The following is a 27288-nucleotide window of genomic DNA, read 5'->3' as shown; positions in this document are numbered from 1 at the left end:
AATGCTCACGTTTTTCTTTTTATTTCTGCTTTGTCTGGCACTGTCACATTCAAATATTTTCGGGAAAACCTCTTTAAAATTATTATCCTACAACACAATTGATCGAATTGTGAATTCATATGAGCGATGAACTTCCCAGCTACCAATCACTTGGAATTTTTCAGCCTAACGGATGACACGCATTTTTGGTCTCTCTCGTATTGCAGACGAGTTTTTTTTTTAACTTCCCGATGCGCCAGTTAGATGGATATAATATCCCTTTGCACACAGGCCTGAACTTTTTTCATTTAATTGTTTAATGCAGCTTCAACCTCATCTCTTAAGATTAACAGGCCAGTCATCATCATTTTAAAAAAAATCATTTTCTTGTCAAATGCTGTATCTATGCGCAATCTCGCCAAGCGTTATAGTATTGTATTTAGATTTAGATGTATTCTGTCCGTAATTTCAGGGTTTCAATTAGATCTGGGGCGGGACTTTGTTTATAAGGGTCTTGCAAATACCGAGTCTATAAAGTCACAGTCTGTCGAATTCCGAGCCGCTCGGATTGGTTTGCTGTCATGGGACAAACGAAATTGATTTGAAAGCGCGAGAGTTCCGAGTTCGATTCAATACTCGATGAATCGTGTTGCCGCAAGGGTCTCGCGGACAGCGAGCTGTTCCGGTGTCCCGCCACAGTTCTAGTTTCAATGTACAGAGTCTACTTACTGCTCGGAGCCAAAACTCGACGGGGCCTTTCGTTTTTTTAAAACTATGTAACCGTACGTACATCGATCGTCAGGCTATTAATGATATGTAGATATCGGTGTCAATCAAAGACATTCTTCACCCGTCTTCCCCAGCCGTTTCCAAACCGGTTAGCTAAGTGCTAACTGTCATAAAGACATTTGCACCTATGCAAATACAGAAGACTATAATATGAACAAATTCAGGAACATAAGGAATGGTGTCCCTCAAGGATCTGTTTTGGCCTCGATGTTTAATGTTTACATAAGCGACATGCCAAATACTTCCTTCCTGAGGCTAGGATATGCGGACAACTGGGTCCTAGCTTACCAGAGCAGATAGGTAATAGAATCGTCCCGATAGTGTACTTAGTGAGGATGTGACGAACCTTGACTCCTTCTTTAGTAATAAAAAGGTTGCTTTTTGAAAGTTGTAACCATCGCCATCGACAATGACAATAAAAATACCATATACATGTTACAAATTCTAACTACAATAAATAATTTATTCTGATATTAAAAGTGTTTCGACTTTTGACATGATCAAATTTAATCATTTATTTTCCTTTGGTATTCATATCTAATATTATGCACAATAATTTTAATCTAATAGAATATTTCTCACAATCGTCGGGAAAAAGAAAAAACAAAGTCTAGTCAGCACCTCGCCTACAGTTTTAAACAATCCTATTCTCGTATTGTTGTTGACAGTTCCATCCCCATCATTTTTCATGACTTCCTTATCATCCAATAAAGAGGTAGCGTCACACTCTCTGATTACATTACAGCAATCGCCACCACTAAAGTAAGATTTAATAGTGTATGTTTTATTCTTTCGTTTTTTAAACTCCTTTCCAGTGATATTTGATTCCCTTTTAGTGAATGTTTTCGACATGATCCAAGAATTGTTCTGCATTGGTAATCGACAAGATAATTTTGGTACAATTTTAGATTTATAGAGCGTCGGGGTGCTGTTCGGCAACGTTCGTGTTTGATGACGGCGATGGCTGGCCTGACCTCTGCTGCCACAGTTGGTTTGGCGAGAATCTTGGTTGGGTGTGGAATACTGGGATTGAAATGATGGTTCAAAACTAGTTGAAGAACTGTTCATGCTGGGGTTCTCCGCCTTAATAAGGCTCATACCATCAAATGGCTGTACCTCTGTGAATTAAAGAAGTTTGATATATCAAATTTATACATCATATCATACTTTGAAATTATAAAATAAAACACAGGCCTATCTTTGTCATGTGAATTTCACAAAATGGCTGTGATTTTAAGAAGTCTTGTCTACAACAATCACTCGACAGTCTCAGCTTGATTATGGTCACCCTACACACTACAAAAGCTCTATGGAGGCTGAACCAAAGCGACCACAGATCTGCAAATCGACTGACATAGATGTCATAGAGGAACAAGAAGAAGAAGAATGGGCTGACAGGGGAACAAAAGGCAAAGCGAAGTCAGGTGAACCAACGAGTCATAGAGGGTATTCTTCACTAGATTTGGTACTCGACTTTTAGTCTGTCCAATAATATCGTGAAATAATTTTAAACCGGGCTTTGTTTTTTTGTTGTTTTTTTTTTTTGCTTGGTTTGTGTGTGTGCGTGTGTGTGTGTGTGTGTATGTGTGTGTGTGTGTGTGTGCGCGTGTGTGTGTGTGTGTGTTGTGTTTGCGTATGTGTTAGTTTAATTTTTTAAAAATTATTTGGTGAAAACATGCATATACGTCTATATATCCTTCTGCATCCCTTTTGATCATGAAATCTAACCCATCGGCTTGGTCTGCTTGGCTTGCTATTAAGTTTCAAACTGTCAACTGAAACTGTTGTTCGTTGTCACATGTGAGATCAGTGTGTGTTTTCTATTGGTATTACTGGACTTTGTATTATTTACTTGAAATTAGCCGCCCCCCCCCCCTTTCCCCTCAGAATTGGAGAGGCGACGGCTAAACAAGATGTTTTAAGTTGTACATCGGAATAACAGGAACGGATGACACCGAAAAGATCCACATTGCTAAAAAAGGAAACGCATCTCCTTCCCTACTAATAAAAGATATAAACACACACACACATACACATGCACACACAAATACACATATGCACAACCCCCCCCCCCCCCCCCCCCCCATAAAAAAAACCAAACAAACCGAGAAACAAAAATATGTAAAAACCACATCGAATGTATACCTCTCTCTCTCTCTCTCTCTCTCTCTCTCTCTCTCTCTCTCTCTCTCTCTCTCTCTCTCACACACACACACACACATACATACATACATACATACATACATACATACATACATACATACATACATACATACATACATACAACATACATACATATACACTACACTAAATCCCACATAAGTACCTTTCCAAAATCAAATTTCAAAATGAATTCATGTCTTATTCAGTCATTTTACCCAAAGGGATATAATATTTGACTACTAACCTAAATGAATTTTAAAATTTATTCACAGTTTGTGGTAATTATAACTTTTGTACTCTTCAAAAGAGCATAATAATTTGACCTAGCTCAGGAATTGCTAAAAACAACGAAAATATACAAAAGGAGGGTGGTCGAAGACGAGGCTTTATCGATGTGCACATAATATAGGCCTGATAGTCAAAGGCAATTATGCAGACCTGCCATTTTACCGACACAAAAAATCAGGACCAAGGTCTCAAAAAATCAGGACACATGAAAAAAAATCAGGACGCTTGAAAATAAGGGACAAAACATTACATTGATATTTTTTTTAAACACTCACCTGAGGACACCAAACTCACAGGCGTGTGTCGTTATTCTGTGCAGTTATTGTCGACCACACTTGGCCAGAAGACTTGGTGATGGCACAAAGCCATAACAAGACTGCCCACGACTAATAAGAGTCATCTTGATCAGAATTATACCACTCAGAAGCTGCCTAGTCATGCTTGCTCTAGCCTCCGTTTTGTTCTTGCGAAAAGCGAAAAAACCCCTTTCTGAGTCTGCATTACTATGTGATAAACAACATAATCCCTTCATTACCCACCCTAAGAGTTGGTATTTAAAAACTCCACAACTATCCTTCAATTCACTGATCTCCTGCCACAACCTGTCAACCCTCATCGTCACATCAAGTCCTTCCAGTTTATCAAATTGAAACCTAACAAACTCCTTTTGAAGTTGTTCATGTTCATGGGATGTTTTTGGTTTAAGACATTCGAATCCATTGATCCAGTAACTTATGGACTCGAATTTGGTTGTGGTCCTGACACGGACGTCCAATATTTTCGCATGTTTGAGATCTTCATCTCTAAGGGGCAAGTTTTCGAAAATGTATTTTCATGAGGTGGAATAAAAGCTCCTGACATCTTCAAAAAATTCTATCAACTGTGTCCCAGACATCTTTGTTTCCGCTTTCATGACATCAATAAAAAGTCGTGTATCATGGCCTATTAACAAATCCTCTCTATCCTTCTGTCTGCTTCTCCTGTGGTGTTCTATTTTATAAATATCACTCTCCTTGGAAATGGCCTCTGGTTTAACAAAAGCCATTACTATGTCAGTCACAACATCATGAAGACGCTGCTGCAGTAAGTGTACTGTTGGCTCCTCTCTTTGGAGGAGAAGATTAGCATTAATGTAGGTGGGAAGGGCAAACTTGAGGAATAGGGCATAAGCCTTTGACTTTGCGTTGGAAAAAAAATAAATCAATTCTCTTCAACCTATCAGACGGTTTTTAAGGTCTTTAATTTCTGCACTGAAAAAAAAACAGTCAAGGCATCCCATTGTTCCACAAGTCTTTCAATGCATTTGTGAAGTGACAACCACCTTGTTGGTCCATGTTTGATTATTTTTTTAACAACATGCCCTGTTTCTATTTGGAACTGTTGCAGGGATTTTTGTCTCTTTGTGCTATTGTCTCATCATCATCATCACCCGGGTTCCATCTCTTTCCAGAGGTCGGATGTCATGGCCTTCCATCCTTCACGGTCCATTGCAGCCTCGTTACAGTCTGCCATGCGCCGTCCTGTAGCTTCCTTGATGTCATCTGGCCAGGATTTCCTTTGTCTTCCTCTGCCTCTCTTTCCTTCAATTCTTCCCTCCATTATCCTTTTTTCGAGACTATCATGTCTTCGCATATGTCCAAAATATGACAGCTTTTTGTGCTTCACAGTCAAAAGAAGTTCTTTTTGTTTTTGGCCCATTAGGTCGAGGACTTCGATGTTTTTTTTCTTGCTGTCCAAGGTATTTTCAGCATTCTCCTGTACGTCCACATCTCAAAAGTTTCAATACGTTGTTCTGTCTGTGCGGTTAGTGTCCACGTTTCACAACGATAAAAGAAAATGGACCACACATAGCATTTGGTGCATCTCATTCGTGTTCTGATGGAGATATTTGTGTTGGTGAGGGTTGGCTTTAGTTTCATGAACGCATTTTTGGCCAGCATTATTCGTCTCCTGATAGCTTTGTCAGACTTTGCATCGGATGTTACCAACTGCCCCAAGTACGTGAACTCCTTTACTTGTTCCACTGGACACTCTTCTATTTCTATATCTATGGGCTCTTTCTTTTTTGTTATCACCATTGTTTTTGTCTTCTTCGCATTCATGAACAGCCCCTTTTCTTTACTCTCTTCGTTCACTTTTGAAAGTAGCTTCTGAAGGTCTTCCTTACTTTCCGCCAACAGGACAGTATCGTCAGCGTAACGTAAATTGTTGATGTTGTGGCCACCAACCTTCAACCCTTGTGCTGTTTCTACTTGCCGAAAAATAGACTCTGTGTATAAATTAAACAAGCAAGGAGACATAACACATCCCTGGCGCACTCCTTTCTTGATTTCAATTGCATCTGTTGTATCTGCCTGCACTTTTATCTGAGCCTTTTGCTGCCAGTACAGATTAGCGATTAGAGCCACATCATTCTCTTCCACACCTATTGCCACGAGGTCCTGGATAAGTTTCTGATGACTAACAGAATCAAATGCCTTTGAGTAGTCTAAGTAGTGATAAACGTCAATTAAAATTTCCTCAATGGGACACCTCAGTGTCTGACAGGCTCGCTTGGCTGCAATATGTAGTAAATGTCAGGGACAACCTTGAATGTGAATATGGGTTTGATTTAATATTGTTGTAACTGACAATGTTTTGTGTTGGTTTGATAGTATTTCCATTTCACCAATGAGTCCATAACAATTAGAGTTATGAGACCAGCAATATATAGATGCACGTCGGGTTTTATTCAGCTCCTTGTTTTTTTTTTGTTTGTTTTTTTTTTTTTTTTGTTGATTTTTTTCTTGTGGGAAAATGGGTGGTGGGGGGGGGGGGGGGGGGGGGGGGGGGAGGGAGAGGGTTGAGGTATTCCCAAAGTAAGAAATGAGCAAATGTGTGCTGATTTGGCAAAACCCGTCGGACGTCGGAAAAATTCGAATCCCAAATGTTATTTCATATTTGAATAGAGGCACAATTTCTGGACAAAACACAGTAATTATCTTAGGGTCAAAGTTATTCAGATTTGAAGGGGGGACGACACACATATTTATTAGTAGTTTAAAATACAGTTACATTTTTATCACAACAGCATTTGCACACCACATTCATTCTCAAGAGTAAAAAATCAAACCCCTCTGTAACACAGACCAAAGATTTTGACTTTATCCCCTCCCCCTCCCCCCCCCCCCTCTATTTTTGTTAATTTGTTTGTTGTTTGTTTTGTTGACCTTCTTGACGGTTATTTATCTTTGTCGAGATAACAAAAAATAACAACTGACAACAACAAATAACAACTGGTAACAAGTATAAACAGCCCGCTTGGAGAATTACACGCGGGGAAACAATGTTATTTATTATGGAAAACTCAGAAATTCTTTGATTCTAGCCTCCCGAGTATTTATCTTTGTCGAGATAACAACTAATATAACAACTGATGTTCTACTTCCGGTAGTTGCTCGGCGTTGTGCACGTAAAGTTGGGGCCTAGTAGACCACATAAATAAATTATTGAGGCTAGAATCAATGTATTTTTGTGTTATTTCAGTTGTTATTTGTTGTTATTTCGACAAAGATAAATACCGTTCTCAGTACTCTGAGCTACGATGTCGTTCGTGATTTTATTTCCGTTTTCAGATATTGAAATTAGATTTTTAGATATCTTATATTGTATATTATGCTATTAAATTGAAATAAAAATGCATGGTTTTATAATAATAATAAGAACAACAAAAACCAAAACATAACAACTAAATAAAAAAATAATAATAATAATAATAATAATAATAATAATAATAATAATAATAATAATAATAATAACATAACGCTAGTTCCAATCATAATTGCTCACTGGTGCTTTACATCAACAAAACATATATTATACACATATATAAAACTGACAAGTTAAAAACCACATCGATATGATGATAAAATATCATATTATTATAATAAAATACATATCCTACTAAGAGTCTAAATCATGTGCCCTACAGAAAAGTTCAGTATTTAACCGCTTACTAACAATAAGTGGATTTTCACTATTTTTTGTTTCAATGTTGATGGAGTTCCACAATCCGAGGTAGTGGCGGTAAAAGGATTTCTCATGAAAAACTAAAGATTTGGGGAGTTCCTTAGCAGATTTAAATTAGCAGATCTTAAATTTGGACCGGGTTCACTAAGGTGGATAAGTTCTTGAAGGCAAAAAGGAGCAGAATTGTTTAAACAATTGAATGCGTGAATACGGATTTTAAATTCAATTCTGAACTTTACAGGTAGCCAGTGTGGTTCCTCAAAAATGGGGGTAATATACTCGCGCTTTTGAAATAACGTTACCAATCGAGCTGCTTTGTTCTGTATCTTTTGGAGTCGACTAGTGGCATTATTATCACATTAAAATTAAAGCAAACTATTGCGATAATCAAGGCGACTAAAAATCATCGAGACTACAAGAAGTTTAGTAATATTAATACCAGGAAGCCTTCTGATAACACCAATAAATAGATCTAATATTAACAAAAAAAATGCAGGGTCTTATTGATGACAGATTATGTCACACAGGAAAGTAAATGGAATTTCTATATTGACTATATTGTTTATCGCTTTACTCGGGACATCGGGGTTTTGGCAACAATTCGGTTCTCAGCGTTGAATTGAAATCATCCACCTTTGAGACGGGTTATAGGTCAATTTCGAAAGTATTTTGCGTCGGTGAAGTTAAGAAAAAAATAAAATTATCTAGATCTAAATGTTAATAGATTGGCAATACAAACGATGAAGCGAAAAATCGAAATTCATGCAGATAACGATTTTTCACTTTTATTCGGTATCTCAAAACTTGCTCGTGCGACATCCGACGGGTTTTGTCAAAATCAGCACACAAATTAATGCTCACTTTGCGGAGTTGCATCATAGATTACGATTTGGATATATCGATCATGAAAATATTTTTTATACACCTTTTAGAAAAACCAACCTTCAATGCCTATTTGGAGCTCAACGTCCGTCAAATAAAATGCAATAGCTAGTTCTTCGTCGGAGGAAAATGTTACACGTTCACCATTCGCGTCTGAAAGAAAAAAAATGGAATACTTTACATTACGAAAACTAGAGGCCCTAACTATTTTTCCATTTAATCTACAAGATATTCGCTTTCTGAATCCTCGTCAGATACGACTGATAATCTGACAATGATTTCACAAAAAAATATTACGAGGTGGAAGTCATAACTTCATGTTTTCGCCCTTCAAGTTCCTCCAAAGAAGCTGGTTGGTTGAGTAGACTTGCTCTTTTAACCAATCAAAAAAAAAAAAAAGGTATGTGGAATGCCGCTTCATCACTCCAGATCGACGTGTACATATCTGCAGGTCTGACATCCGAACCCTCTTATGGGCCTAGTTTAATATTGTTGTAATGGACCATATTTTGCGTCAATTTTTGAGATTTCCATTACAAGAATGAGCCCATTAAGTTACCAGACCTGCAAATAAGTGCACCTTGCTCCAGATTATTCTTTTAGAGATCAGACCAATCTTCATATCAAGCCAACATCATCTCTTCAAACTCCAGACGAATGTCGCATTCCTCGACAGAGAGTGCTTGACAGTTAGCGTAGCTTCCAAGCACGCCACTTAACCCCATTTTCTAAAAAGAGCCCACTTTCCCTCGATGCTTGGCAGCGGCTTCTAATGGTGCCCAAACTACTATGTTATGACGATCGACCCAATCAGCAAATTCTTTACCGTGTTCGTGTACCGTCGCAAACCCACCCGGAAGATTCGTCACAACACACCGTTCAACTAGATGCTCTGCGGTTTCGGGCTCGTTACCACAACTTGGCAGCAGCAGCTTCTTATAGTGCTCACACTATTACTATTATGTTATGACGATCGACCCAATCAGCAAAGTCCCTATCACATCCGTGCACCGTAGCGAACCCGCCCGGAAGCTTCGTCACAACACACTGTTCAACTAGATGTTCTGCGGTTTCGGGTTCCAATGATGAAGCGACTTTGCCGTTAGCAGGTCCTCGACCGAAGCCGATTCGCTACCACCCAGTGTCTCCTCTTACAGGTGTCGAAGCCTGGCAGCTTCTCACCTAACTTTAAGGAGTGTATGTCCCCGCCCCCTCGAGGGATTGAATTCGTCCAAACCGACTTCCATCTCGTATATGCATTTCTGTTCGTAGTCAGGGAAGCTGCGTACAAGGGTTTCCGGGACTTATTTCGGCTCGAAACGGGGGCACCGTCCATAATGCGCTTCAGGGGGGGGGGGTATCCCCATTCCCCCTCTCTTTGATCTTATTTAGCCAGTTTTCCGTAATCGTCTCCCTCCGCACACTGGGGGGGGGGGGGGGGGGGGGGGGCTGGCTTGCTGCCATTATCGGGCACCATTCTTTAGGCGTTGTTGCCAGCGTTCCTGACACTATGTGCATTGACTTGCGAAGTTTAACATATACCTTCTCAACGTTTCTGCTTCTACCCCACACTGGAGCGCAATACTCCGCGGTGGAATGGATTAGCATAGTGCCGAGGCGGATGTTCTCAGGAGCGCTTGGTTAGCGCCCCAAGTCGATTTCGCCAGCGTCCTAAGAAGACTGTTGTGAATTAACTTTTTCGGGCTTACGGGAAAACATTTCGTGAACGGGCTTACGCTACCGTCGAGTTCCTCAACGTGGAAGAGCGACCGTTTCTTAAACATCAGCCATAGATCCTGCGGTGATGAGTTTTTCATGATAATTTCTGATCGTCTTAGCATCAAATGGAACATGTATTCCGATGATTCTTCGCCATCTTTGTACTTGAAAAACTGATCTCCAAACTTCATAAGCTGCCACAAACTGGGTACGTCCTGACATTTTTATAGGGCTTTGAAATTTCAAACAAATTAACAGATCTGGTAAGAAAATATGAACATAGATTTAATTGCCATACATCGAGGAACACATACACGAATTAACAAACGTGAAGAGATGTCGGGAGATTTAATTGCAATACATCAAGGAACCTACAAAAGTTGAGAAAAAAAATCAAAATATTTGAATAAATTATAAGTATTGTAAAATAGGGAGCTGCTTTCCAATCACCATGCACTCTCGATTTATACACACAATATTCAAATTCAAAGTCAAGATACAAGGATACTGGAATGCGTTCAAACACATTATTGTTTATTTGTTTATAAGGGTTTTACGGCGCTTGCAACACGTTAAGGTCATATCAGCGCCAGTAAAAAGGAAGAAAATTGGATAGTGAAAAGATTCTAGATGTACAATAAAAAGGACTTGAGGGAAAAGGTAAGACAAAGGGGAGTGGTAGGTTTAAATAGGGAACAGATGTAGATTCCAAGAGCACACTATCAATGTAGGCCTACTTAGTTTGAGATCATCTAAATGTCTCACCCATACACCAGCACAAGATTCCACTATAAGGGTAGTACACAAATGCGTACTTTATACATTCAAAATAACAATACATGACAGAGAGATGATTTACAAGGAAAAAATATCATCTCCCAAAACAATAACTATGCATTTGACTGTTTCCCTCCCAAACGTCCTCCACAATATGACATTGTGACAGATGCCTTGGGGTAAAAACTACAAATCTAAGAGTACACCGCCCCCCCCCCCTCAAATGGACCAAGTCCATGCTATTATTATGCTATTTAAATACCATGACAATCCATCAATAATTCGAATATGTAGTAATGAACCCCTTCATGACATGTAATTGATTTGATGATAAAAAGCCTCGGCTCTAAAAAATACAGCTATAGCCCTTCCCCCCCCCCCCCCCCCCCCCCCCCACCCCTCAATCCCTTCAAATTCAATAGCGCTTGCAAAACAAAAACAGCAAGACAATAACATTGAGTGTATTAATAATAACAATCAAACAAACCTCCTTACCAAGATAGTAAAAACTGGCAGAGCAAAACTTATAGCCATTTCCAAATAACTTCTCCATTGCTTCAACAAGATTTGAGTAAACAGGTTTATTTCTTGCCATCAAGCAACGTCTGGTTAAAGAATGTTTTTGGTTGAAAAAATGCATCCTGGCAGTAATCAATACGGACTTTTCAAAGGTTTCTTTGTTCATTTCTATGTCAACTCTGATAGTTTTGTAACCAGATCAATTTTATAGCACCACATTGTGGACTCGAAAAACATCTTCCGTTCAACAATCGCACCGCGCAACTTGACACGCGACACATTCATGGAAAGCTTTTGAACTTTCAAATAGTAGGGGGAATTAGGTCCAAAAAAAACCCCTTGAATTGTGCAAACAGGGTTGGAAGCATGAAAATTGCATATGTTGTAGAGTATGAAAAACCCTATGATTTATTATATAGAACCACTCTGAGAGATCAGTATAGTATTAGTAGAGATACAAGGTTTTTAAGATTAGAAAATTTTGAAATGGACTACAATAATTTCTTTCATTTTTATTGTGTAAACATTAGGGCTGTGCAGTCAAAATAAACACGGCAAAAATTACTTAGTAAATGAGCGAGAATGTCGCATTCATTACCAATATGAACTTAACTCAAGTCTATGGAAAATAAAGCAAAACAGCAATCCAAACAATGAATGGAAAGAGACGCAAGCGGCAATGAAATATGCGGGGGAAGAAAGTGCAGGCTCTATTAATACAACTAAGAACAAACCAAATCGAACGCTTAACATCGCTATTAACGATCTATCGCGGCAACAAAAAGAACTTAGGATCAGGATACAAAACACGAAAGACTCGGAAGAAATAATATACCTGAAAACGGAACGAAACTAAATACTGCATTCAATTCGATCACTTACAATAAAACACAGAAACGAGGAATTAGACAAAAAAGTGGAAGACATAGAAAAGTCCAAAAATAACGCATCGTCTATGTTCAAAGCGACGAAATCTCTGAACCGAAAACCATTCGAGAACCCAAAACTACAGGATAAATTTGGCAAACAGACAACAAATCCCAACGATATCCTTGACATTGTAACTGACCACTTCCAGCAGAAATTTCACAAACAAGTCTCACAAATATCGCCCTTCTCAGGAAACCCTCGAGACCTAAACAACAGCATCACAACAACTGAAGTTAGAAATAGCATAAAGTGCCTAAACAATAACAGATCCCCAGGCGAAGATGAAATTCCCGCTGAATTGCTGAAATGCGGTACCTTCTCCCTGGATCTGAGCATTGCAAACATAATGAACAAAACATTCTCAACACACAAAGACTGGGACATAAACAGCGGTGTCCTAATTACAATACAAAAACCAGGAAAAACGAAAGGACCCGTAAACAACCTGCGCCCAATAACATTACTGAATACCATAAGAAAAACACTGTCAACTATTGTCCTCAACAGAATTAGACCGAAAATAGAAAAATATCTATCACATAGCCAAAGCGGGTTTCGCCAAGACCGAAGCACATCGGACGTTGTATGGACACATAAATGGTTGGCAGCAAAGGCACTCAAAGAAAACATATCCATAACAATAACCGGAATCGATATGTCCGCAGCCTTTGATACGATCGACAGAGGAAAACTTTTGGAGATATTAACAGACATAGTAGACGAAGACGAGCTCCGAATAATCCGATTTCTCCTCAGCAACACAAAGATACAACCAAGGATATACGGGGCCACAAAACAGACGCAGTTCGAAAGTAACATCGGGACCCCCAAGGAGATAGTCTGAGCCCGATTCTGTTCACAATATACTTAGAACACGCTCTGAAAGAAGTTCGAAAAGTCATTCCCAAAACCAACGACTCATATTGAGAATGCAATCCCTAGAGAAATCGCCTATGCAGATGATGTCGATTTTATTGGATCAACACCAGCAAATATAGACATCATACAAAATACCCTCATGAAATATAACCTCCAAGTCAATGCCAATAAAACCGAATTTACAACAATATCGAGGAACAAAGAGGAAGGAAAAGAACAAAGAAAGTCGGCTCACTAATTGGAGACACCGAGGTGTACAAAGAAGAAAACAGCTATCAAAAGCCGCACTCAGTAAACTCACCAATGTACGGATTAGAGGTGACAAAATAAAGAGAAAAACCAAACTGAAACTGTACCGTGCTCTTGTAAAACCGGTACTTCTGTATAACTGCGGCACTTGGGCGTTGACAAAATCCGAAGAAGAACATCTGGATGCCTTCCATCGCACACAGCTAAAAGGGTACTGGACATCAAATACCCAAAAAAGATCTCAAATGAATCACTCTATAAGATCACAAAAGAAAGACCAATCTCCCTTGACATTTTACAACAACGATGGCAACTTTTCGGTCACATACTACGCAGGGACAAAAACATACCAGCTAACCAAGCCATGTCGGGATACTTCCAAAAACACGGGAACCTTTTCAGAGGAAGACCGATCACAACACTCCCAGTGATCGTAAACAAAAACCTCACAACACTTGGACAAAGCATTAGTCTCATAACGGCAGGGAACCTTGAAAATCTGAGAACCCTAGCAGAGGACCGGCAATATTGGAGACACCTCACACAGGAAATACTGGAAACAGCCAAGGCGACCCGATCTTTCGGTCGAGACGCGAAAGGCATCTAAGGAGGGAAGGAGGAGGGTACCCGGGTAGAATACTCGGGTACCCGGGTATTTTTCAATTTCTCTTTAATACGTTATTTTATTGGTTTATAGAATATAATTCAATCATATTTAAGTTTTAAAAACTATCCGTAATCAAAATAAAATTATTGATTACATTATGGGCTTTCCAATAGCTAGGAATAAGTTAGGAATCAACCTGATTCCAAGAAGTCAATTTTCTCTCGGAAATCGAAACTAATGAACGTCCTTCCAAGAACTCGAGATGGGGACTATAAACACCCCCCCCCCCACCCCAGCTATTGTTTTCACACACACACGACATTGCGACGCTGAGTAATTAATCACGCATCTGTCAATGTCGTCCCAGACAAAATCCCTTTCATGGAATTATTTTGACAGAAAAGATAAATCATACGCAATGTGCAAAATATGTAAGGCTCAGATCAAGACTGAAGGATCATCCACCTCGAGCCTTTTAAAACACTTGAGATTCAAACATCCGATGGCGTTAGAGGGATGCAACCAAGAACTTTCTGTTGCTTCCACTAGTACCAGTAGGCCCCGACCAACAAGCAAGCAGCAACAATCAACTATCACTGCAGCGATGGAGCAAATTACAAAATATCCTCGGATTCAAGTCGCAGAAAGCTCCTTGATGACTGCATAATGAAGATGATAGCCAAAGATATGCAGCCTTTCTCATTGGTTGAAGATGAAGGCTTTCAAGAACTTCTGCATGCCCTAGACCCGAGGTACGAGATGCCAGGAAGAAAAAAATTGACCACATATTGCCTTCCCGAGGTAAGTAAGCAAGTAAGCATACTCATTATTCTTGTTGTTTTTTTGTGACATGTCCTAATGTTATGTTAGTTGAGCTTGTTTTAAAATATGTGACTTGTGGTCATGGTTTGTGACGGCGGTGATGACAATGACAACGACGACGATGACAACGACGATGAAGGTGATTGACAATGGTACCATAATTTCTATGCACTTTTTTCTTCTCAGCTTTATGAAAAAGTTGCGAGTGACGTCCAGACTCTTTTAGATGATACCAAAGACATAGCTATCACAACCGATATTTGGACATCCAGGAAGACGGAAGGCTATTTGACACTTACGGCTCACTTCATCTCATCATCGTGGGAGCTCAAGTCTGTTGTATTAAATACAGTACGAATCAGAGACTCCCACATTGGTGAGAACAGCAAAACGGAGATCCAGACAGTGCTTGATCGTTGGCGCATCAGAAGCAAAGTTTCAACCATCGTGACCGACAATGGAGCAAACATTGTGAGTGCAGCAGAGCTTCTCCGTCTACGACATGTGCCCTGTTTCGCACACACTTTAAATCTGATCGTGAGAGACTCTCTGAAAAAAACTAATGAAGTTCTCCAAGTGGTAATCAAAGTAAAAGCAATCGTCTCGTACTTCCACCATAGTGTCAAAGCATCGGATAAGCTTCAAGATACACAAGCAAGCCAGGCATTCCCTTTGCACAAACTCATCATTGATGTCGACACCAGATGGAATTCGACCATGCATATGCTTCAAAGATACGTCGAGCAGCATCTTCCTGTTACAGCAACGCTTTGCCTATTGTCAAAGAAGGACATGTGTATGTCGGACGACGATGTTGCTTTAATGGCCAAAGCTGTCCAAGCCCTCGAACCCTTCGACCAGGCAACGACAGAAATGTCAAGTGAAACCGAACCAACCTCTCCAAGATGATCCCCATTATCACAATGCTGCACAAGAGCATATCAGATTTGTGTGAACAGAAGGATCCTTTGGCACTTTTCCGGCAATCTGAATTAAGAAGGCGATTTGTCAATTTGTATGACACCTATTTTGTAGCAGCATCCACGCTCCTTGACCCTAGCTTCAAACGCCTACCTTTTTAGCGAGGGCACAACAAAATATAAAGCAGAGTGGTCCTTGGCAAGCAACATTATTAAACCATAAGGGTAAGTTGAGGAGCCAAGCTGCTTCCCTTGAAGAATCAAGACCAGTCACTGGGTACTTAATGGTCCACCAAAAGCAAAGACAAATCCGTTGGGAAAGTTCGACAACAAGCAATGATCCAAGAAAAGATCCCATCACATTGACAGAACACCGTAGAGATGAGAAGGTACTTCGAGATGCCCCTTGTAAAAGAGGTTGAAGACAAACCCTCTAAACGAGGTTGAAAAACACCAAGCTTGTTCCTGGTGACCAAAAACCAAAAGATACGAACATTACTGCAACATGTATTCTGAAAGTGGTTTCAAAACTGGAGACTGATCTTGCTAAGGAAGCTGTCTCGGTAGAAAGCAACATTGACAATTAACTTTTGAACATGAATAGAATGAGGAAGTTTTTTATACCCTTTGCCTTATGCCATTTAATTTATCTCAATCGTTGATTGTTGGCAAAGTCTAGTAATTTGTTTTGATTCTAATATTTGATATATCTGTTTCTAAAGTATGATCAAAAATGAATGTCATTTAGCTGTGAAATACAATGCACAAAATAATCAACACTAGAACCTCAAAACAAGAAAACAAACAAACGGAAAGACAAAAAACCGCTACATGACCCCCCAGCTCCCCTTTTCATGGCGGTACCGTGTATCGGGTAATTGGAACCAATAACCGGATCCTACCTGTGAGCCCACCGGTATAGATTTACCGGTATGGAACACCATAAGTATAAACATTGATGCAAGCCGACACAGTGATGTGTAAAACGGGATTCAACCTTGGATTCCCATTGGTGATTTTGAGCGTCGAAGATGCTTTATTCCTTTCCTTTTACTTTGTGATTTACGAACCAAACAGTTATAAGAAATGCAATGCCTAATAAAGTGGTCTTCTCATTTTGTTCAAAAGGGACTAAATTTCCAAAAAAACCCCTATTTGCAAAAAATTGCGGAGAACTAGTGGTTTCAGTAAAAATTTTAACACGCGATACAGAAGAAAAAATATAAGAGGACAATTGAAATAGATCTAAGGACTTAGAGAAATGAAAATGGACATGATGATAACGGTTTTATACAAAAGATTTTTAAAGGATCATTATCCTAGAGGTATAAAATCTGGTTTGCCAGCAAACTGCAACATCATCAAGTTCGCACTGTTTTATGTTCGATAATTTTGATCCATCTTTTTTTTGTCCCAAAATTGCACGCGATTGCACATTTTACCAAAAATTGCAGATTTCCCAAATGTTCAAAATTTGCCGATTACCATTTGGAAAATTTGCCAAAATGTTGCGATCGCCCTGGGGATGCCGGCCAAAAAGAGAAGGCTATGTCTAGAGGATTGCGTTTTGCAATGATTTCAGATACAATACAAAGCAAAAAGAACTGCTCAAGAACTGTACATTGTGTTCATTGCCAAACTGTACCACGGGTTTTTAAAGTACCCTCTTAATCGAGGAGTATGACAAAGGGCAAGCTAATGAAACTTTTATTTGAAGATCTACACCAACTTGCACTCTTGGTTGGTGAGTGACCACAATTGATGTATCTATTTTAATCACAGAAAGAATGAATTCATGAAACTTAAAAAAAATGATCTAATGCATACATTATTGGTAGCAAATTATCCAACAAAATTAGCATTCAGAATTAAACGCAAACTTAAAAGAAAATGCCCCAAGATTTCAAACTTTGTCATTGAACTGGAGGATCATCCGAATGAATTAGATTCGCAAATCCAGGAAAATAAAGAAACAACGTTCAAAATTAGAATTGGTAAATAAAACAAACGTTTTTTTTTTGAAAAAATGGGAATCGGACACTTTTAAGAACAACCATAGGTTGAAAAAATATCAGGAAAAGGTTTATTATCTAAATATTCTGATATGTTGTCATTATTGCCGGAGGATATTTAGTCGCTCAGGAGGGACACTACCGCCCTATACCATAAAATTTGTCATGCACGATACTTAAAAAAAAAACAAGCTTGAAAAGATGTCACTACTGATGATAATCATGATGTCACAGTTCTTGAAAGAAGTCGAGCTTTTGCTAACATATATACTTTTATGGATATGTGTGTGTGTGTGTGTGTGTGTGTGTGTGTGTGTGTGTTGGGGGGGGGGGTAAGGTAAGTACAGTAATGAGTAAAATTCTCTCTCTCTCTCTCTCTCTCCTCTCTCTCTCTCTCTTTCTTTCTCTGTGTCTCTCTTCCTCTCTCTCTGTCCGTCTCTCCCGCTCACTCTCCCCCCCCCCCCCTCCCTATTTTATCTACTAGTTAGGTTAGTACAATAATGAGTAAAATTCTCTCTCTCTCTCTCTCTCTCTCTCTCTCTCTCTTCTCTCTCTCTCTCTCTCTCTCTTCTCTCTCTCTCTCCTCTCTCTCTCTCCCGCTCACCCCCTCTCCCGCTTTTATCCACTAGTTTACAACACGAAATAACCGTAAATGGTTACCGTGTATTTAAAGTTTTAGAACGCACATTGTATTGTGGTTATTTCCTCGGACAAGTAATGCTATATAGGAAAAATAAAAGTGCTAAAAACGCACTGTTATGATAAATTGCCAGAGTGGTTCTATATCAGGTGTTATTTATACGGGTCATAACTACCTATATGCCAATTTTTCAGGATTTCAACCCCAATGTGCACGTTTTAGCCTAATTTTCCCTAATACAATGAATATGAAGAAAATATATATATTTTTACGCAGTTATTTCCCTTGTTTAATATAGCTGTAATAGGTAAAATCTAAGGCCTTAAACCGATACGTTATGATTGATTGCAGATGGTTCAATATCAGATGTTTTTTTCTATGGGTCTTGGCAACCTGTATGCAAATTTTCATGCTTTCAACCCGAATTTGCACGGTTTTAGCCTAATTCCCCCAACTAAAAACGAAATTATGAGAATAATGCAGAATCATAATGACCCCCCTCCCCCTACACAGACACCATTCAACCACCGAGTATGTCATACCAATTCAGTAGGTACTTTTTTCTTGGACAATATTCTCCTTTGTACAACATCAGTGATTCCTATTGACATTAAATGTTTAAAATAACAAAACAAAAAACACCAAACTTGGTAGATAACCTTCATGAAATGTCTGGGCGACAACATCGCTATAAATACTCATAATCAGTGGAGGAATATATTTATAATGTAGGTACTGCATTGACACCTCGTGCTGTAGAGAAGCTAAGAGGGACGTAGCTTGACACACGTGGAAACATGGTACCAACCATTGGCATTATTTAAAGAAAATTGACTACAATAACGCTTTGTTTGAGTTTTTTTTTTTTAAAGAAGAAAAAAAGCAAAGCTTCAAGCGTTAGCTTACTTCTCTGTGTGTCCTGTAGGTTAGTAATATTAGTATTAAAAGGTTACAATTGGCAACCATTATGATGGCCAGTTCCTATAAGGATGGGCGGGAAACCCCAGCCTGGAATGAGAGAATGAGTAATAGGATGGATGTATGTAGTTAGTTAGTTGTACGCCATGACTGAAGTAAGACGTGTTATACCTTTGTAGTATTGAAATAAAGATATGTCTGACTCTACATTTGATTGAGTTTGTTTATTAATTACATTAGTGTTTATATTGAGAGAATGGAACACTACAATGGCGACGAGGAAAATGTTATACAGCTGTGATTAAATTCGTTTACAGACAAACCAGTATGGCGTTACCTTCATTCCCGGAATTCGTTATACACGAAGAGACGAAAATGTTGGACCACGTTGGAGAGATATCTCCAGAAATTGGATGATTTGTTTGTGGCAATGGACATTACAAATCAACCTCGAAAGAAGGCTCTGTTACTCCATTTTGTTGGAGAAGAAGTTAACAATATCGTTTATTCTTTGGATGAAAATGTTGATACCTATGACGCAGTGTGTACGCAACTGAACAATCATTTCTTGAGGAAAACAAACACCGGATTCTTGTGTTTAAATTCAGAAGTGCAACACAAGGTGAAACAGAAACAATTGAGGAATATGCTATCAGATTTAAAATGTTGGCAAGTAAGTGTAATTTCCCTAACCCGGAAGAAGAGATTGCCAATCACCTGTTTACACTGTTAGAAATAAACAAATCCAGAAAAGCTCTAGAAGACAACTTATGTCTTGAAAAGATTCTGGATGCGGCAAAAGCCATGGATATTATAAACAGAGATATGAAAAATTTGAGTGTTGGTGCAAGTGCACAAAGTGTGAATTCAGTTCAAAAAGTAAAAGAACAGCACGCAGCAAAAAGGAATGCTAACTACGATGATCGTTGTTTCCGATGTAATGGCGTTGGACACCATTCTAAACATGCGTCATGTCCAGCACGAGACAAACAATGCCGAAAATGCGATAGATTTGGTCATTTTTCTGTTTGTTGTAGAACAAAAGGTGGACAGCAAAGAGCGCACCATCAACAACCCACCTAGAAGAGCGCACCATCAGACTCCACCTAGATCAACGTTTCATCCTGGCAACCGAGGAGCCAAACCGACATCGGCAAACCGGAATTTCACACATGATGACTGGAGACGAAGGCAGCACGGGAGAGGTTATTGTGTGATTCGTTTCAACCAATTTGTGATGATGAGGAGGAAGAAGGATATTGTTTGTTTGCTGTGGTATTAGGATGAAAAATGTCCCGCCTTATTGGGAAAAGCAACAACTGAAAAGTTAAAGCTGGTAAAAGTTGCTTCAAATTCGTGTGAAAATCTGCATGATGATTTTGAAATGATTATGCGCATGCCACTGATGACGACATTTTTCATAATTACAAAGATGTATTTGAGGGTACGGGGAAGTTAAAGGGATATAAATTAAAGCTTCATATTGATGAAACAGTCAACCCTGTGGCCCAAGGGATGTATAGAATCCCTTATTCTTTATTAGACAAAGTGGATAAAAAGCTGCAAGAGCTAGAAGATAATGACATCATTGAAGAGGTCAATGAACCCAGTCAGTGGGTATCTCCAATGATAGTCATTCCAAAGAAAGACCAAGATAGCGTTAGGCTGGTGGTCGACATGAGGAAGGCCAACATGGCGATTCAAAGGGAGAAACATCCCATTCCGACAATAGACGAAATACTGTACAGATTGAATGAACCCACGTGTTTTTCAAAGCTCGATTTGAAAGATGCATTTCCATCAAATTGAGTTAGAAAGGGGTTGTCAAGGGACATAACAACATTTGCTACACACAGAGGGCTTCGTAGATATAAGAGGTTGATCATGGGGGTAAATTCAGCACCCGAAAAGTATCACAATGTCATTTCTCAAATATTTCATGATATTCCTGGTGTCATAAACATGTATGATGATATTTGTGTGTTTGGTAAAACAGTAAATGAACATGACAAAAACTTATTGAAAGCTATGGATAGATAGATTGAGGGAAAAAGGTTTGACCCTGAACAAAGCCAAGTGTAAATTTAAGTTGGCAAGCATTGAATTCATGTGGCATAAAATCTCAGCAAAAGGGATTCAACCCACAAATGAGCATATCAAAGTATTGCAAGAAGCTGAGAGGCCAAAGAATGTGAGCGAAGTGAGGTCATTTTTAGGACTGGTGAATTACAATGCTCGTTACATAAATAATTTGGCAACTATTGCTGAACCGCTCAGAAAACTGACCAGAAAGAAATATAATGTGTTTACTTGGGGAGAAGAGCAAGAAAAGAGCTACATGACCCTCAGGCATGTTTGACTTCGGACACAGTGTTGGGTCACTTTTCAACTAAGGCAGAAAACACAGAACTCATATGTGACGCCTCAAATGTTGGATTGTGCGGTATATTGGTGCAAATCAGTAATGGTCAAAAACGAGTGATTGGCTATGTTGCCAGAACACTCAGTGAAGTAGAAAAACGGTATTCAACCACGGAAAAAGAAGCCCTTGGTGTTGTTTGGGCATGTGAAAAATTTAGACTTTACTTACTGGTTTGCATTTTGACATAATTGTTGATCACAGAGCGCTGGAGTACATTTATAGTCCCAAATCCAAACCGGTGTGCTAGAGTAGAACGATGGGTCCTTAGACTCATGCCTTTCAGTTTCAAGGTGAAATATGTGTCAGGCAATAACAATATCGCAGACGCTTTGTCTCGCATGGTGAGAAAGGAAGACCACTGTGTGAAATACTCACCTACAGAGCATTTTGTTCATTTTGTTGCATCTACGGCTGTACCACACAGCCTGAGCATTGAAGAAATCAGAGAGGAAACGTTGAAAGATAGGGATCTAGTGACTCTTAGAGAGGAAATTGAAAACTCTATGTGGTCAGATGAAACGAAAGTGTATCACCCTATGAAAGAGGAATTTATGGTTTATAATGACATTATACTCAGAGGTCATAACATTGTTATACCTCAAACTCTGAGAAGACGATACATGCAGTTAGCACATGAAGGTCATTTAGGGATAGTAGGTACGAAACAAAGATTGAGAACCAAAGTTTGGTGGCACAAAATTGACAAGGACGTTGATACATTTGTAAAGAAATGTCATGATTGTCAACTGGTTCAAAATTATCCGAACCCGGAACCAATCGAACCAACCAAACTGCCATTAGAACCATGGCATACTGTGAGCATGGACTTTCTAGGTCCAATAGAAGGAGAAGGCTATGTCTTAGTAGTGATTGATCTTTATAGCAGATTTTATGAAGTAGCAATTACAAAGAAGAAAGACACTAAAACTGTCATTGATGTTCTTGAAAATATTTTCTTTACTCATGGTTATCCTGAAGTACCGTACTTATGAGTGATAATGCACAAGAGTTCACATCTAGTGAAATGAAACAGTATTTAAGTTCTTGCAACGTGAAACAAAGGCTAGTCACCCCACTGCACCCCGCTGCGAATGGCGAGGTAGAGCGGCAAAATAGATCACTACTAAAAAGAATGCGAATTGCAAAATCATCGGGTAAATACTGGAAAAAAGAAATGTACCAATCAATACATTTTTGCGTATCGCAATACACCCCACTCAGTGACAGGAGTACCTCCTTCACAATTGCTTTTCAAACGCAAACTTAAAACCAAACTGCCAAGTTTAAATTTGCAAGAACATGATACGCTTGACATCGAAGAAATTAGAGATCGCGACAGAAGTCAAAAGGTCAAAAATAAAGAATACATTGATCAAAAGAGAAATGCTTGTGAAAGAAATTTACAAGTGGGCGATAAGGTACTTTTGAAACAAAGGAGACAAAACAAATTGGACACTCCTTTTAAAAACGAACCATACAGGTTGATACAAAAGACAGGAAACAGTTGTTATTGAGTCTGAAAACAATCCTAACGTTCAGTACAAAAAAAACAGTTCTCATGTTGTAAAATATCGTAATAATGACGATGATGATAACATGAGACAAAACAATCACAAAAGTGTGGTTGATGAAGATAATGATGTATATACCAATGCTAATAATGACAATGTTGATAATACTAATGTTGATGATGATGTTTGTCTTGATACACGTGACGACGATGATGCACACAATGATAACAATCAGACACCTGACATCAGAGTCAGAAAATCGGGACGAAGTAGGAACGTTCAACTTCGGTTCCAAGATGAATTTGATTATTATTAATATTTTTTTTTCTCATTTATGTTTAAGAAGAGTTCGTATTTTTAAAGTAATAAATTTGCTACTAATGTTCAATTGATTTAATTATTTACGGTTTTAAAAAAAACAACAAAAAAACAACCTTAAAGCTGTTGGTTTCTTTATGTTCTTATGATTTTTGTTTTAATACTGAACTAATCTGCTGTTATAATTCTTAAGCGATTTTTATTTCTAAAGTAAGCATTATATAAGCTGTCTGTGTTTCAACATTAATAAGTTGTTGTTAAAAAAAAAACAAAAAAACAAAAAACAAAAAGAGTTTTGACTTTTTTTTTATTTGAAAGAAGAGGGGAGAAGAATAAAGTATTTTACAGTTAAATTATAGGGACATAGCGGTATACTTTAAAAGATACAAGTATGTTTCTATATTTCATTTTCCTATTATGAATGCCGTTTACTACTTTCTTTGATACTTTACATGTATTGATGTTATCTAAGTGTTAATATAATATTTGACAATTTCATTTTTTCATGGGGGAAGTGATGTAGTGTTAGTAATATTAGTTTTAAAAGGTTACAATTGGCAACCACTTATGATGGGCCGTTCCTATAATGATGGGCGGGGAAACCCCAGCCTGGAATGAGAGAATGAGTAATAGGATGGATGTAGGTATGTAGGTTAGTTAGCTGTACGCCATGACTGAAGTAAGACGTGTTATAACTTTGTAGTAATGAAATAAAGATATGTCTGACTCTACATTTGATTGAGTTTGTTTATTAATTACTATTAGTGTTTATATTGAGAGAATAGAACACTACATGTCCCTTTCGATGTCTCCAACATTTCACATCTCGTTACACATTAAGTGCAAATATGTAATATTTCCTATCGGCTGGAACGTTCAGTATCCATTTTTAAACGAATCGGTCTTGATTTATTAATGGGGACGGAGCACATTGCAAGAAAAAAACAAAAAACAAAGTGTGTCCGCCTTGAAGTAACCCACGACTAATGACAACGCCGTCAACTCGTCCTTTACCCCGCGCCCTTCTCTCGTGGATCTCCTACCCTGTCGTGGTGGGGGAGCTTGAGGCACATCGGGGGCAAAGGAGTAATTCCGGTTTACCAGTATGTAACAATACCATCCCGGTTGTCGAGCCTATAGCGAGCCACTTGACGCCCCGATATGTGACTACTGGAGATTCAACCCAAATGATTATGTCAAGGAAACAGATTCTTCAATGGCGAAGCGGTCGGCCGCCTACCCAAATACTACCGCGTTCGTGTTGCCATGGTCGTCGTCGGCACGGTCGAGAAATAAGGGAACGTCCCAACACATCTTCAGCTGGAAAATGCGATACCAGGGTTAGCGACCTGACGCATATAATATGATCCCTCAATATCGAGAGTCAGAATATGGCAAAAATGAGCTTTTGTCAAAGCTACTGGCCGCCCATAGCGTTGACATCCTCCTATTACAGGAGACCCATCTTTATTCAGGCGCGCAATCTTCTCGATTCCCGATCCCAGGCTATACAGACATTCGAGGCTCAAAGAAGGGGTTAGCGTTTACGCTATAGTGCCATCGTATGTAAGGGTCATTGAGAGCGCAACAGACAGCTACAGGGTGAATAGAATTTCCGTGGAGGTAGGTGGGCTGTATTTGCACATCTATAAACCACAGAGCTGCCAACCCCATCTGATGAGAATGTGTACAATGGGACCTCAAAATGGGGGAGATTTCATAAAAAATGGGTACAATCCTGAAATAGACGGAAAACAACCATTGGGAAAGTAAGAGGAATGTATAATTACATAAAGTCACACCACACAAGCTCAATTGCAGCAACAATGATGTTCCCAAGACTATTTTTTTTTTTTTTTTTTTTTTTTTAAGGGTTTTACGGCGCTTGCAACACATTAAGGTTATATCAGCGCCAGTAAAAAGGAAGAAAATGGGATAGTAAAAAGTTATAGAATTACAATTAGAGCACCCAAGAAAAAGTAAGACATAGGGGAACTGGGAACAAATAGGGATCAGATGTAGATTCCAAGAGCATACCACCAATGTACTTAGTTTGAGATCACCTAAAAGTCTCATCCAGACACAAGCACAGGTCCCAACTAACAGGAATACACTCAAATGTTTACCAATCATATAATATAATATGTAAACTCAACATAATACAATGCATAACAGAGAGATGATTTACAAGGAAAAAAATATCATCTCCCAAAACTATAACTATACATTCGACTGTTTCCCTCCTAGCCAAGGAGCTCCGGCAAGGATCAGGACAAAACTAAGTAATCTCATTCCAAGACAATGACAGGAAACAATTGGGAAACGGGTATGGGGGGATAGAAGACGCAGCATGTACCTCCCTGCTCACTATGGGAGGTCAGGATCCCCACCCAGTTCCCAAGACTATAATCCAATCCTTTCAGAAATCTACCTCCCAGCATGAAGATCATAATTGGTCAAAATATATATGAATATCCACTTGGTCACCAAGGTTTCTCAATAGGCTAGTAATAATATGAATTACAACTAAAGAAAACTGAAGTGACTCTGCACACTGAAAATGGGTACAATCTTGGGGGAAATGTGTACAAGCGTACAATCACTGAAAATGCGTACAATTCCGCATTTTTTGCAGTAGGTTGGCAGCTCTGAAACCACCAAGAGCGACTTGGACTCGGTAACGGTGGTTAGCCATCCTTCCATCTATCTGGGAGACTTTAATAGCCACCATCACGAATGGGGCTACCGAGACTGCAACGAGGCAGGTAGACAACTCCACTCATGGATGGACTAAAGATCTACACTTAGTGTACGATCATACAGCCAGGGGTACCTTTTGGGGCACCCGCCATAAAAAGGATTATACTCCTGACCTCACCCTCATCACGAAGGGAGCGAACGGTGAACCACTGCAGGTGAAGCAGACAGTCCTCAGCGACTTCCTGCATAGTCGGCACAGGCCGGTTCTTGTCACAGCGGGGGTGACAATACCGAGGGTGCAGTCTCTCTCAATCTGCAGATGGGATGTCAGGAAGGCCAACTGGGAGGAATTCCTATATCGAGTTGGTTTGCCCTGCCATCCCTCCGAAGTTCGAGAATATAACCAGATTTAACAGGCTGCTGGTTAAGAGCGCTCGCCGTTCCATTCCACGGGGCAAACGGAAATTTTACACCCCCTGCTGGACGGAAGAGTCGAAAAAGCTGTACAAGGAGTACCAACAGACCCAGTCCCAGGACGTAGCCGATAGACTACTTCAGTCTCTGGCAGACTATTGATTGTGGGGTTCCCCAAGGTTCAGTACTTGGACCCGTTCTTTTTGTTCTGTACGTTGGCCCTCTTTCTAAAATCATCAGAAGTTTCTGTCTGTCTTACCACCAATACGCTGATGGTACGCAATTGTACTGCGTTTCCAATACGAGAAATTTTACAAGAAGTATCAGCCGATAGTAAAAATTGTATCCAAAGTGTTAAGAAATGGATGAATGAGAACAGATTGAAACTGAATGATGATAAGACAGGTGCTGTATGTGGGGAACAGGCAGTGGAAAAGTGAAACAGATTTGAAGCGGGGGGATGCCTCCATTCAAATTATTGACAAAGTGAAAAACCTTGACACATTCTAAGACTCTGGACTGTCGATGGAGCATCAGGTTAATAATTTGGTTAGATCGCTCTTTTTCCAATAAAAAAGATTGCTTCCATTAAACGGTTCATATCTGAGGATGTGACCAAACACCTGGTTGTGTCCCTCGTACTATCGAAATTGGATTATTGTAATGCTCTGTTGTTTGGCGTTTCGCAATATAATCTGAGACGTCTTCAGATTGTCCAAAACAGCGCTGGCAGACTAGTATTCATGAAGCGTAGGTGCGACTCTGCCGGACCTTTGCTTCATGACCTGCATTGGCTGCCTGTTGAGAGAAGGATTAAATTCA

The 27288-nt window shown here is 39.3% G+C and overlaps 2 protein-coding genes across 2 annotated transcripts; one reads left to right on the top strand and one right to left on the bottom strand.

The window, feature by feature from the left end:
• Positions 1–1257: 1257 nt before the first annotated feature.
• LOC144974163 (uncharacterized) lies at positions 1258–12871 on the bottom strand. The gene is made up of 3 exons (XM_078917081.1): positions 11101–12871; positions 8170–8262; positions 1258–1886 (listed from the first exon to the last, which is right to left on the bottom strand). Exons 1-3 carry the CDS (start codon positions 11288–11290, stop codon positions 1327–1329), a joined length of 843 nt encoding a protein of 280 aa, XP_078773207.1. The 5' UTR covers positions 11291–12871; the 3' UTR covers positions 1258–1326.
• LOC144973973 (zinc finger BED domain-containing protein 4-like) lies at positions 11491–15520 on the top strand. The gene is made up of 3 exons (XM_078916862.1): positions 11491–11508; positions 14348–14590; positions 14798–15520. The coding sequence occupies exons 1-3, from the start codon at positions 11491–11493 to the stop codon at positions 15518–15520; spliced, it is 984 nt and encodes a 327-aa protein (XP_078772988.1).
• The last annotated feature ends 11768 nt before the right edge of the window (positions 15521–27288 follow it).

Source organism: Berghia stephanieae, chromosome 5 (genome assembly GCF_034508935.2).
Source record: "Berghia stephanieae isolate SIO BIC M18660-M18661 chromosome 5, UCSD_Bste_1.3, whole genome shotgun sequence".
Taxonomy (NCBI): Eukaryota; Metazoa; Mollusca; class Gastropoda; order Nudibranchia; family Aeolidiidae; genus Berghia; species Berghia stephanieae.
This window is presented reverse-complemented; position numbering and strand designations above follow the sequence as displayed.